The following is a 14173-nucleotide window of genomic DNA, read 5'->3' as shown; positions in this document are numbered from 1 at the left end:
TACCAAAACGTACATGATAATTCTATTTAATATGCACATGCTATATAGCTTTAACTGACAAATTATGTTAATTTTCTTGCTAATTCAATGCTCTCTGATTATTTTCTCCAACTCCTAGAAATCTAAGTGAATACAATAAAAGAATACCATCTCTAAAAATGGTTTTGAATACATTTTCATCTGCATCAAGAATACATTTTTAAAAGAAATTTAATAATTATGCAGATTTATCATTCGCCATCAAAAATAATTTCATTAGACATCATGCCAATTTTCTTCATAGGGTTCCTCAATTAAATAGTAACTTTAAAAACATACTGCCAGTTTGCTAGATTTTAGTAGGTCAGCATGCACACCAAAAGTGTATTAAGGTGGACTGCTCTATTTATTGATTTTCTGTGAATCTGCTAAAGGCTCAGGGCAATTGTCTGAGGAAGGGGCGGGAGTGCCATACATGATCGAGGTCATGCGCATCTAGCCAATTTGTAAGACGATCCCGCCGCCCTGAGCCATCAGCAATCCTTAGCATAGGGGCACATTCATGCATTCCTGTCAAGTCATCTTGTGAAAGGCTGCCTGCTTCCAGCTTGGCTTGGATGTGCAACCTTAATAAAACTCACTGAGGTCTGGGAGAAAATAGCAGATCTGCCGCAGATAGGGTAGAGGAAAGGGTCTAGAATATGTACACGCAGCTGACTCAGGCAGGCTCCACGCTGAACGGTTACACAGAGAGGAAACAATAAATCTCAGCTACTATGCAATAAATATCTCAAGTTTTAACGAAGGAAACTGTCATTACAGTGAAATAAAAAATAACATTTTAGAACAAAGCTATCCAATGGCTACTTTTCTATGATTCTCCTTCAAACGCTTTCGTTGAGGGGGAAAAAGTCAAATAAACAAACAGTTTTACCTGAAATAAAGAACTAGTGTAAAGGTCAGAAGAAAGGAGCAAGTTTTGCGAGAGGCACGGAAGAAGAGTCTGGCAGTACAATGACAGTGTTCCTTTCCTTTGCTTTTCTCGCTGCCATTCTGACTCACATAGGGTGCAGCAACCAGCGCCGAGGTCCAGAAAACGGTGGGAGAAGATATAACCGGATTCAATATGGGCAGTGTGCCTACACTTTCATTCTTCCAGAACACGACGGGAACTGTCGTGAGAGTACGACAGACCAGTACAACACAAACGCTCTGCAGAGAGATGCTCCACACGTGGAACCGGATTTCTCTTCCCAGAAACTTCAACATCTGGAGCATGTGATGGAAAATTATACTCAGTGGCTGCAAAAAGTAAGTGATTGCTTTCAGTTTCTAATTGCACGAAGCCTTTTCCGCTCTTGCACTGCAGCAGAGTTCCTTAGGGGGACATTTGTGTGTTTACCTTTTGCTCCAGGGGGGCAGTGTTTGCAAATGCAAGACGCCTTGACTTGCAGGGTAAGCCAAGGTTTTAAGTCTTGTGCAAGCCTATGGATGTAGGGTGGTCTCCCATTTGTGTGTCTAGCACAGGCACATTTTATGACAATTCTGGTTTTCTCTTTTATAAAGTTTAACTTGAGTATTCTGCCTGTCAAAACCCAACTTTAAAAAAGAAAGCATGTACCTCTTGAGCAAGTTGATGAAGAAAACAAAACAATGATGGCATTACTATTTTAAGATCAAATCAATTTTACATCACGAAATTTTGTGCAGCTGGGATGGGAAATCATCACAAAATATTTTTTCAACCTTTAGTAAAATTAAAATTAAGTGAGAGTAAATGTAAAGTATAATATTTGGTTGGAGAAATGGGATATGCAAATAAAGGGAACTGTTAATTTCAGCAAGTGGTAGAATAGTAGAAGACTGATTTCTGTCAGGTATTTCTTCTATCCTTGAGAAAAATATTCAAGAATATAGATTTTAATGTGAACTCATCAGGAAGGGGTTTTTTGTCCACAATGAGAGGAGAAATTGAACTGGGGGTGGCTCTTCACGAAGATATGCACCTGCAGATTTGGGCTGAACACAGCTTGTACACTTTGCTATATTCCTAAAGTACCTTTTTATCAGGGCATTGTAGTTACAGAGGCAGTTCCATTTGGGAGTCTAGGTATTCAGATGAACATGAGTAATGAATATGCATTTAATCCCAATTTATAGAAATCAAATTGAACAGCTTATTCAGTTATTTACCTAGATACTATTTAAAAGGTTTTGTTGAAGATATGCCTATTAAATTGTGAACACACTTTCTGCAGTTCATTCTCTCTTTGCTCTTTGTTTAACTGTGTAGTAGGTATCTGTGCAGCAGATAATAAGTGTATTCAACTGACTATGTTACTTGAAGGGTGGCAATGTCCCTATTTGTGAAAAGCTTCTCCTCCAGGACTTTTGCTAATAGATTTACTTGTGTATATCAATAGGAAGGCAATGAGGCTTCTTTAAGTTAGTCTGTTAACAGAAGATAAAAAATAGGGAAAGGGCAAATCCTTGTTTTAGTTCTTGTGTGGTCACACTCACTTAGGTCACTGCCTGCTGAATCATGCCAAATAATAGTTATTCTATTTTCATCCACTAGGGACTGAACTAAGATCACTGTTATTTTATTTGACATGTTAACTGGAACTTGGTAGTTCTAACATTTCCATACCTGGAATTGCAGTTTGTCTTTCTATTACAGATTACAGGTGAAAAATCAATAGGTAGACAGAAGAATAGAAAGCAAGCAGAATTCTGCAGACTTTTGATAATTGTAGCTTAAATTTCAGGCACTACTTATGGTACTAGTTTATAATAGGATATCTGTTTTTTTCTTTTGCCAAACTTATTTCCATAGTAAACAAATTAATCTGGTTGAAGAGCTTATTATTCTCAATATACATACCATCCATATAGTTTCTAATGAGAATTCAATTATCATAAATTAGTCCAGATTTTTCGAAGGGTGTGGGGGGAACAGTTAGCCCCACATTGTTCTGAATGAGCTATTTTACCAAAAATGTAATGTTTTGTTTGCTTAAAACATACAATCAAAATCGTGATTCAAACATAGTAATGCGTATTTTTTGTTGCTATGCAATTATTCAGCAGTGACAGGGGAAACACATAATTCCATTGGGTTTAAATCATGCACGCGTTTCATTTGTTAATTTATCTTGTGAAATAAATTTGGTTCTTGTTTGCATTTTCTTGGTTGGTGATTGTGGCATAACTTTCAGATTATAGCCAAGCATAACTATTAAAATGTTCTTGGTTATATTGACCCTTGCAAGTGTGAATCAAGCTGAATATATGTTGAAAGTGTCCCTGTTGGTATGAGTCAGAGCAGTTTGGCTTGACTATTGTCTGTTTAAATTTGCATATCTTTTGTCATTGTCACTGTGATTGGTTGAAGGATCAAGAAACCAAATAAATGCATTCAGCAAAGAACTTGCTAAAGGCTCTCCTAAGTCTCCCTTAATTAGAGGTTTTCTTTACTCCAAGTTCTAAATTTTACGTAATATATTTATTTTGATAATTCAAAGGGGAATCTTTTTACTGTAACCATTCAGTATGTTTAATGCCGCAATTTGTGCTACTTCTATTTTGATTCCAAGTAGCTGTTGAAGGATAAGAAACAATGCACTGCAGAAACTGTGGCTATCGGTGTATGTAAGTGAAATTAGTTCATCCATTTATTCAACAAAATAATTAACCAAAGCCAGTAATTATTATGCAGCTCATGGCATTACTATCAGGAAAGGTTGGGATGCAGAATAAATGTGTGTTATGGATGCTAGATGAAGCTAGATGATAATTTATGTTAATCCTTTCCCTTCCCTGAGGATTGTTAAACTGGATTCTTTTAAATATTCCTCACAAGGCACTGGCCATCACTAGAAGTTATGCTATGAGTCTTACACTCTCGAATCTCATTCCTCAACTTTTCTGGTCATGCAAATGATCTGGATGAAAAGCAAGGTATGCAAAGGGGTAAATTTTGTTGTTGGTTAACATCAGTACTGGAATGCTATGTCACTCATCTCTTGATTGAACTCAAGGAGTCTAACTTCCCATGATAACTTGTTGCTTAATATGAGGTAGGATGATAACGTTATCCTCAGTTGTCAGATAGGAAGAGAAGCATGTGTAACACGCCCAACATCGTAATTTCTTAGAATGAGGCACCTGGGTGTGTGTCTGGGTTTGACTGTCTTCTATCATATAGTTCTTTTCAGAATTATTAGCAACCATACCAAATAATTGAGAGTGACCAGACCTCAGGTAAGTAACCATAAATACAAATGGCCTTTGTGTCTTTGCCACTTTGTTATGGTCCCTTCCTACCTTTTCATTGAGTAATGTCTGGCCCACATCCTGTGCTTCTTAAACTATTGTTTTCTTTCTCCATATCTTGAAAGTTCACAAAGATGTATTTTTAAAATATATTATATTCTAGAATTTGGGGAATCCTTAGAAAGTCTGTTTTGCTTTTGCCAAATGATGTCTTCTTTTAGTTGAAAGTATAAATAAATTGAGTCGAAAACATGCCTTGTAACAAAGAACAAGAGTCTGTCTACTATAAATATTTCATACTCACTAAAATGGATAAATTGATGATCATTAGTGGAAACTGTAGTTAGACTTGCCATCCAGAATATTTTAAGAAATCAAAAGATTTTACTGGAATGTTTGGCTGAGTTTTTCTGCTGACAGCATTTTTTGATTAATGGCATCTTCTATTTATATATTGTACTCTTCAGAGAGTTACGATTTGGAATTAAACATATTGATGATGATGATTTTATTAAACCTATATAATATACATATGGACCCATATTAATGTGACCTTCGTGAGACCAGTGACCTTGTGTGTTTGTCTATTCCATATCCACAAGGCCTAGAGCAGGCATATACACGGCAGATACATAATAAATATTTCTTAAATAAACAAATGAATGCATTGTCTATGTATTGCAATTTGCATTTTACTGTCTACTATGAACATTTTGTTTAGGGTCTACACCTTATCTCCTAAATAGACTGTGACTTGTCATATAGGCAAGGACCACACCCTATGGTTATTTATGTCCTAACATTAATTAAAACTATGTTGGTTCCAAAGTAGGTGGTTATTAATTATTCAAGTGATATTTAGCTAATGATCCAGGATATCAAAAACTTCTAGAGTCACTCCATTTTGTCCTCTTAATTATTCTTTAGGTGTCAGCTTCGTTGCTAGTTTCTCCAGGAAATGTACCTACACCCCACATCCCCTCCAAGGCTGAGTTCTCCAACACCATCACAGCACATTTCCTCTGTCCCCTTAGCACTGCACTTCCATGTTGTTGTGGCGGTTGTTGTCTTATTATTTGTTTCTAGGACTGTTTTTCTGCCTAGACTGTGAATCCCTTGAGTGTTGTAAATGTCTCTTATCCATCTTTATATTTCTGAGCTTGCTTATTAAGTGTCTGAATAGATATCCCTATTATCATCACAATAATAAAATGTAAAAAATCAAGTGCTCAAGTGTGTGGTTCCGGGTATAAAATAATGCAAATTAAGAACCCATGTAAGTACTTTCAGATGCTAAAGCTAACTTAAATCCTAACTCTAGATTACTTGAGGGTTCGCTAGATCTTTCTTTGTATAATAATTCTTTGTACTTCCATAGGTATAAGAATTTACTACTGCATACATTTTTGGCATTTATCCATATATATCATGTGGACATGTGTATATAGGTAGCTAGAACTCACTTCTTATCTACGTATTGTTTTGGTGGCTGGTGACTATACTACACTAAACCAGAAAGGATGCTCTTTTGTTTATTTTCTTATGTGAGGGGACATCCTAAATGTCTGGTAAGTATGATATTAATAATTGATAAGTATGTTTTTAATAATTTGTCACTAAACTTGAAGACTTTATACATATACATATACATATACATATATAATGTATGCATAGAGATAGGAAAAAATGGCATTTGCTAAGAAAGGTTAGTAGAAATAATTGTCTTTTAAATCAAGTTGTAGAAATGTTCTCACCAACTTCATTTTGAAGAATAGATTTCCAAGCCAAATGGGAGTTCTTCAGAATCTGTATTAACTTTTCAACAAAAAGTTAGATTTTGTTTGCTTGTTACATTTTAGAATCAAAAGATCCAAGAAAGAATAAAAGCCCTTTTGGTTCCAGAAGCTGGGCAGTGGGAGCTATAACAGCCTTGCAACAAGCTTCTCTGCAGACTGTCTTCATTGATGGAGCTCAGCTTTCAGGTCATGGCAAGAGGGTCTTTCTGCATGGGTGACTGCAGTCCTTTTTTACCCCTGACTGTACCATTTCACATTGAGCTTTCTTTTAACAGCAGTTATCCCTCATGTAACTATTGGTTTAATGTAATATAAAGTGAATGAGAATGTGTCATTTTCTTCCTTAAAATTCTCCTGCAGTTTCCCATGACATAAGAATAAAATTCCAATTTCTTACTATGAGGCCCTATATGACTTGCCCCCACACCCCTATGTGACCTCATCATTTACTACCTTCAAAGGACATTCCAGACACTCAAATGACATTGGCCTTCTTGTTATTTCTCCAACAGACAAGATCATTCCTGCCTCAGGGACTTTACAAGCTGTTTACTTAGCTAGGAAAATTCTTACCCTAGATCTTAGCATGAATGACTCCTTCTCTTCATTAAGGTCTACCTGAGAAATCGCCTTTGAAAGTCTTCTCAGAGCACCATTACCTTCCACCTTCCCCACTCTGATGAGTGACTTCCTATCATATTACACTGCTTTATTTCTCCATGGCATTTACTACTGTGTGACATTATGTTACTTATTGTTTGCTAGATTTTTTATTCTGTCTCCCCCTGCTAAGAATGTGAATTCCACTAGAGCAGGGTTCTTGTCTATCTCCTTAATGGAGTATACGAGAGTGTGACACATGAAGGACATCAATAAATATTGGCAGAAGGAATGACTCTATAGTCTTGCAGACACTATGCTCAAAGAGGTGGAAACTGTACCTGTATTTTTATCAATTTTTTAAAAATTTATTATTTTTGGTAGCAGATTGACTTTTCTAGCACGATGCCTAGAACATAGTTAGCAGAGAATCCTTTCTCTTTTTTTTAATGAATAGAGAGATAAATGAATTCCATGAGCAAATTTAAGCTATAATTAAATATATATATATATGAAAATGAGACTCATCTGTGTTCCATACATTACACTTTTAACTACATAATAGGAGACATTTTTACTAATATTCTGAGTTTCCATCCTCTATATCAGTGGTCAGCAAACTACAGCCCTTTGGCCAAATCCTCAAATAAAGTTTTATTGAATAACAACCACATCCATTTTTAAAATATATTGTCTATGCATTTGTAAATAAAATTTTTCTGGAACAGAGCCACGTCCATTTGATTATATGTTATCTGTGGCTGCTTTTTTTCTACAAAAACACAGTTGAGCAGTTGCAACAGAGACCAAATGGCCCATAGAGCCTATAATATTTACTATCCAGCCCTTTTCAGAAAAAGTTTGCTGACCCCTGCTCTACATCACAAGAGGGATTAGTATTAATACTGGGACCACTGCAAGGTAAATTGTGAAGTACGTTGTGTAAGAAAAAGACTGCCCCCCAGGAGTCCCAGTGATGTTCAGGTCCATGCCAGTTGGCAGAGAGCCTGACTAAGCCACTTTTTTGGCTTGGTGTCTGGATATGCTGTGAAGTGACATTTTTGAGGAGTATAGACAATGGAATCTCATGTCTTTTCTTTCCCCTGCCCATTCTAATGAGGATAGGGAAATATTCCCAAAGCAGGTACATGTCAGAAAAGAAAAAGCAACTGAATGACAATACAGATCAGCACCTCTGGACAAACAAGTCTGGCCTGCAAGGGCCTCTGCTATATGTGCCTGTTTCATCCTGTTGGCTGTGGCATTAGCAAGAACGCTGACAAAACACTGGAGGCATTATGTTTGTTTAGCAGTGACACTGCAGCGCAGCTCTTGGGTTTAGTCTGTGTAGAAATCTTTCTTTCCCCCTCTGTCACTAACTTTAGAAGTGTTCTTACTTGCTTAGATGATGAGAGCAAGGAGCAACAAGTGGGTTGCTCAGTTCCAAAGTGCAGAGCTTCCTCCCCTCTGCTATAATCTGCTCATTAAGGAGGTTTTGTTTTCATTCTGCCATGTCCTCGTCTCTGGGTGGAAACATTGGCAACCTTCTCCTGGTCTTGTCTTCTTTTCTTTTCCTTTTTTTTTTAATACCACAAGCTACATTGTGTCATTTGCTTAGATGCACAATCCTAATCACATTCTGAGTCATCCTCGACTTTTGTTGCAATACACGATTATCTTTTGCAGTGAAGTCAGAAATTCCAAACCCCCTTTGGTTTTGGCCCCATGGTCTGAGGGAGGCAGGGCCTCTTAGTGTTCTAAATCTTTTTACAATGTGTACAAAAGATGTGCCCCTCACTTATCAAAGAGGTTTCTAAAGAATGAGGCACTCCATGGATTATCTTCTCTTTATATTTGCAGCTATTTCTAGGTAGGGTATGTACCTGAATTCTCTTCTCTAATTCTTACATAGAAATATTAGAAGTGAGAGGCTTTCAGGCTTTTGGTCTTGTCTACCCAAATGATCTGAATTTCTTCCTTCAAACAAATTCATAGGTAATTTTTAACAGAGAAAGTGATGTAAAACGTACAAAGCCAGATACAGCCATACTGGTAGTTAATAATTTCATTGATAACACATTCAGGACTATAAAGATCATTCCTTTTGTCAGTAAGTATCGGGAAATGTAGAATAAGATAAGAGCTACTTGTTTATAACTTACTACATGACTGTACAGGTCACCTATTACAGGTCTACATCGGAATGTTTTTTCTAAGTGTGTGCTAAAAGAGCATGAAAATTAATGTAGACATCAAACTGTCTAAAGCAAATCATCAGCTGAAATATTAGTGAAATGCAAGAGAAACATAAATATCTTGAATCATTATTAATATATACATATAAGTTATGTGTACATGTATATATTCAAACTCACTGGCATTAAATGGGTAAACATAAATTTCTATGGAACAGCTGATGATAATTTTGGAAGATAGCGTATTTTAAAGTTTAGTAATATGTGTGTACCTTAACCCATTAGGAAGGGGTCCACTTTACAGGTAGTCTCAATTTTGTTTCTGAAAGCTGAGTTAAGTTGCAATACAGGACACTAAAGATTATCAGAGATTTTTCCATTCCCAGAAAATCAATAAAGATTTTAAAACCTCAAGTTATATTTTTTCCTCCAAACCCTTAAAATTAGTCCCAGGATTTAGTAAAATAGCTTAAATCTATTCTTTTCTTCGCTTTTAATGTACAGTTGACTAGATTCAAGTCCAGTGGGTATTTATTGTGGCTCAAAATCACCCAGCAGGACTTGGCATCCACCTTATCTTAATTGCACAGATATAAAGAGTTAGAATTGTATCCTTATTACTGATATCACCAGTCTTTTCATTATTTTCTAATTCTACTCAATTTTAAAAAAACAAAAACAGAGTTATAATAGTCAACTTAATACTTAGTGAATACGTATATTGAATAAATTGACTATTTAATAACTTAAAATGTCAATAGTAAAGGTTTAATATTTTTGAATAAATAAACTGATAAATTTTAAATAATTCTTAGCAATGAAACCCAGTTTTTAGACATATTATTACACAGAAGTTTAATATGTCATCTAGAAGCAAATGGAGGGGCCAGAGGAGCCATGGAGTGAGGCCCTGCCCATGACCTTCTGTCCCTGCCCCTCTCCCAAAGGCATTACTCAGGGGACCCTATGTGCTCAAAGAGTCCCTCTATATCAGCAGATGATGATTCCATGACCCCCTGGGAATACCAAAATCCTTGGATGTTCAAGTCCCTGATATAAAATCTTGTAGTATTTGCTTATAACCTACACACATCCTCCTGTACACTTTAAATAATCTCTAGATTACTTAAAATACTAATACAGTGTGAATACTATGGAAATAGTTGTTATACTGCATTATTTTTAAAATTTGTATTATTTTTTGTTGCTGTATTTTTATTTTATTGTTATTGTTTTCTTTCCCAAATATTTTTGATCCACAGTTGGTCGAATCTGTTAATGTGGAACCTGCAGATACAGAGGGTTGACTTTTGTTTCAAAATAAATCTAAAGGCTGTAATAAAACTTTCTAATAATATATTAGATAGGTAAAGCTGCCCAAAACAATTTATTGGTTGGCAGGAAAAAACATAACACTTGATAGTTTGAATATTTGTTGGCAAGCTGATGTAAGAATGTTCAAACCTGCCATGTACAAAGCAGTTTAATAGTATCAATGTGTAAATAAAGAAAAAAAAAAAATATATATCTAGGTTGCTCTAGACCTTTAAAAATGCTGAGGCCTACTCACATTTAACAAGACCCAAATTTGTTAAGACAGTAGACAGCTCCTGGTTAAATAATGACAAATTGTTTAATTTATCTAATTTCTAAACCCATTTACATGATGATTTATATTTATCTATTTTCAATATAGGAACATGTAGTGTTTGATGATTGCCTAATATATTGCAAGCTACAATATTCTCTTTAAGCAGAGTTCATTGTTAAGGATAGTGAAAGAAAATCTGAATTTTATGTAGGCATTTTGATATTTCTAAAATTTCCCTGTTGATTTATTGGATCTACATAGCTAATCTTTGTTCTTACTTCTCATATGTGGTATTTACCAGGAATAGGAATCACACAATCAATATTTTCTTGTTCAGATGTGCATATATTTTAGTGTATTTTAGGACACCTGTCCATGTTCTGAACATGTGTTTAGTTAAAACTAGATAAAATAATTTATGAATCCACTCTCCCAAACACACCTAAGCTGGAACATATCACATTGTTCTGAAAGAGGATAATCCAGCACATGCAGTGCTGTTTATCCCATTAGCTCTGTCGAGCTCTTTCTCTTTCTTCAGGAGATGAATAATACACAGCTGTTCGATATACTGCTGGAGTGAAAGCTCCAGTGTCAGGACTTATATGAATTTATTATTAACTTTCTTATTATTTTAGAAACAAAAGTTCTGGTATTTTTTCTGGCTTCCCAATGGCTTGCTTTTTTAAACCCTTATTTGCTTACTCTGCACTCTGGAGACTTCTTAGACTCTAAACCCAGGAGAGGGGAGGTGGTAAGGCAGTCCTCAGAGCTAGATAGACATGGGGACTCAAAGTGCCCTCCCTGGCCCATCTCTTCTTTTCATTTCTCTTCTCGACTCTGTTATTGTTTTACTGAAGTCTCTGTGATCCTCCACATACTGGTCATGGAGTGGGAGTGCTGGAAAGAGGATGGACAAGAGGGAAGGCAAATGAGACGAGCGACTGTCCCTTTACTGGTGCTAGGTGGGGGTACAAGGTGAGGGGCCACAGGACTTTAGTAGCAGAGGGAGGACTGCTCTTTGAAGAACAGCATGAGTCTTGTCATGGGGTTTTTAGGAGGCGTGGAGCTTAGCATCTGCCATTCGCAAAGGACTGGCAGACAGCCAGTTATCTAATCAAATATGCACTGCATGCAAGGTGGTCTACAAGACACTGGGAAGCAGCGATTAATCTACTACAGTCTATGTTGTTGAGAAGCCTAAACCCACTGAAATAGATAAACATGAAAGCAAATACATGTACCCGCTGTTTTCTATGGCAAGTTTAAAGGCAGTACAATGCAGTGATGAAGTGTGTTGTGCTTAGAGCCAGACTGTCTGGATTTGAATCCTGACAGCACCACTTACTTTCTGTGTGACCTCGGGCAAGTTACTTCACTTCTCTGTGCTTGTTTCATTATGGTTAAAACTGAGGTAATAATTATAATAGTATAATAATAATATATAATAATAGTACCCACATCATAGATAATAATAACAATAGTACTTATATCACAGGATTATTAAGTATAAGTAGAATTCACATAAATTACTCTGCATAAGTTCTATCACATAGTAAATATTAATCTTTACTAGGGAAAGTTCTGGGTACCACTTTAATTAAATGTTGAGCATTTTTACTGACAGGCCCATTGGAAGAGTGTTACATGTGTTAATTTATTGAATATTTTCAAAAGTCAACATGAGTTAGATAGTGTTATAATTGTCCCACATGACAAATGAGGAAACTGAGGCACAGGGAAGGGAAGTTACTTCTTCTGGGTTACAGAGTGGCTGAACTGCAGGGCTAGCACCCAATCCCGGGCAGTCTGGCTTCATGACCTATGTTCTTAACCAACTGTGGGATTAACTACAGCAACTTCATCATGTCTCCTCCTCTCAATTCTCAAACCTTTAGTCTATTTTTTAAAAGTTAGTAATAATCTTTGTGTCTAAACCCTTAATTTTTTCATACTAAGTGAGTTGCTCCTTTCTCATGTTCTGTTTCAGAAAGCCATCTGTCTCCAGCCCAACTCTAAAGTTCTGTAGTTAAATTGACTACGGCATGTAGGTTATGCTGCTGATTGTGCCCTCCCACTGGTCTGTTAACAGACTGCAGAATCCCGTGTCTGCAGTCCCTCCCGCCTATCTCCTCAGACGGACCATCTCTTCAAGTTATGGAGCTTAATTGAGTCTGACTATTTATCTAAAAACTTCTAAAACACAAAAAACAGCTTACAATTGCTTTACATGGGGTAAAGTCGTCTATTCTAAATATCTTCCAGTCAATTTAATGACCTCCCTCTTGCATTTATCTGTAGGCAATCCTGCTTGGAAAAGCAAAAACACATTCTGGAACTTAAAATATTATTTGCGTGCACTTTCTTTTGTGGGTCATTTGGAGAGTTGTAAAAATGAGAAGAGAAGTCTTGTTTTCTCAGGCAATGACCTCTTATCTCACTTCCTATTTTATTTATCATTGTCTCTGTTAATTAAAATATTTCTGGTATTTTGGTCCAAGGCCAAGAGCACTGCTACTTGCAGCCAATGGTGATAGCCCTTTCTCTCTCTTCTCTGATCTTGGAGTCCTGACCACTCAGATGCCTGGGCTTGGAGGTTGCTGCTTCTGTCACTGATAAGTATCAACCACATAGATGGGAAGACTCAAGGTACTTTAACTTCCCTCTGTCCATTCTTCTTCATGGTGTCCCAAAGAAGAGAGAGGACACAAAAGGGTGGAGACAAAATAGAATTTAATGATGCTTCTCCACCCACTTTGGCATGGTGAAATAGACTAAAATACATTTTAAAAACAATCAAACTAAATGTATAGCCACTTAATTGACCTGAGCTCTCCATCAAATGCTCAACACCAGCAGTGTGTGGCACCTTGAAATTGTAGGTGCCTGATAGGTACTGTTAGGATGTATTCATGAATAAATGCATGTAGTTCTGTTCAAGCTATTTGGAGCAACTATTTGGTCAGTGACATACTCTGAAAGTTTCTAATGATAATGCTGAATAACAGAGACCTTTTCCCAATTTTCAGGAAACTATTAGGTTAAGGAGTTCAACCTTCTCAATTTTACAGGTTTCTTTCTTCATCCCTTCCATATTTTTTATTTTCCATCTATTGTGTCTGCTACTGTTCATCTCCTCTCAAGAGATAGCTGACAATATAGCAAATACATATTAATGGCAGCTAAGAAGTGACCTCTCATGTTTAGTCACAGAGCTTGTACTTCAGGGGACACATGATTATCTCATTCATGTAACATAATCACCTTCCCTGCCAATCAAACTGCTATTGCTTTGTGTGTGAAATAAATCAATTTATCTACAGAGAGGACAATGAGCATTGAAAGTCCTATCATCAAAGCAAGTACGAAAATGACTATTCTAAGAAAGGTGTTTAGTAACTAACGGTATTAGTAAGTTCACCTTGATAAACAGTATCATCATCCAAACAAATAGATAAGTACATACATTTTTATAAACAGTAGGTATCATCAAATAGAGATTTTATAGAGCAGAACACTGAGGGCTAATGAAATCAAATGATTTTTTAAAGTTTACATATTTACTTTGAGACACATGTGGAATTTGAGCCCAGACTTTCTGAGTGATTAAATCGGAAGCTCTTCACTAATCTTGCCTTTTTTACTTTTCCTTCACAAATTAAAACAAATTCTGAAAGGTGGGGAGTGGGAAAGAGGTGCAAATGAATGAAGCTTTCCTGTATATTTTTGGAGGATAG

General features: G+C 36.3%; 1 protein-coding gene across 2 annotated transcripts in view; it reads left to right on the top strand.

The window, feature by feature from the left end:
• The first annotated feature begins 993 nt into the window (after positions 1-993).
• ANGPT1 (angiopoietin 1) overlaps positions 994-14173 on the top strand; it is a 255227-nt gene continuing 242047 nt past the window's right edge. For both annotated transcript variants that reach the window (XM_063079869.1, XM_063079868.1), the window contains exon 1: positions 994-1290. In XM_063079869.1, coding sequence (XP_062935939.1) covers positions 994-1290 — 297 coding nt within the window. The remainder of the gene's footprint in view (positions 1291-14173) is intronic.

This window comes from Cynocephalus volans, chromosome 15 (assembly GCF_027409185.1).
Source record: "Cynocephalus volans isolate mCynVol1 chromosome 15, mCynVol1.pri, whole genome shotgun sequence".
NCBI classification, from domain to species: domain Eukaryota; kingdom Metazoa; phylum Chordata; class Mammalia; order Dermoptera; family Cynocephalidae; genus Cynocephalus; species Cynocephalus volans.
The sequence above is the reverse complement of the archived record's forward strand: the minus strand, read 5'-3'. Positions and strand labels throughout refer to the sequence as shown.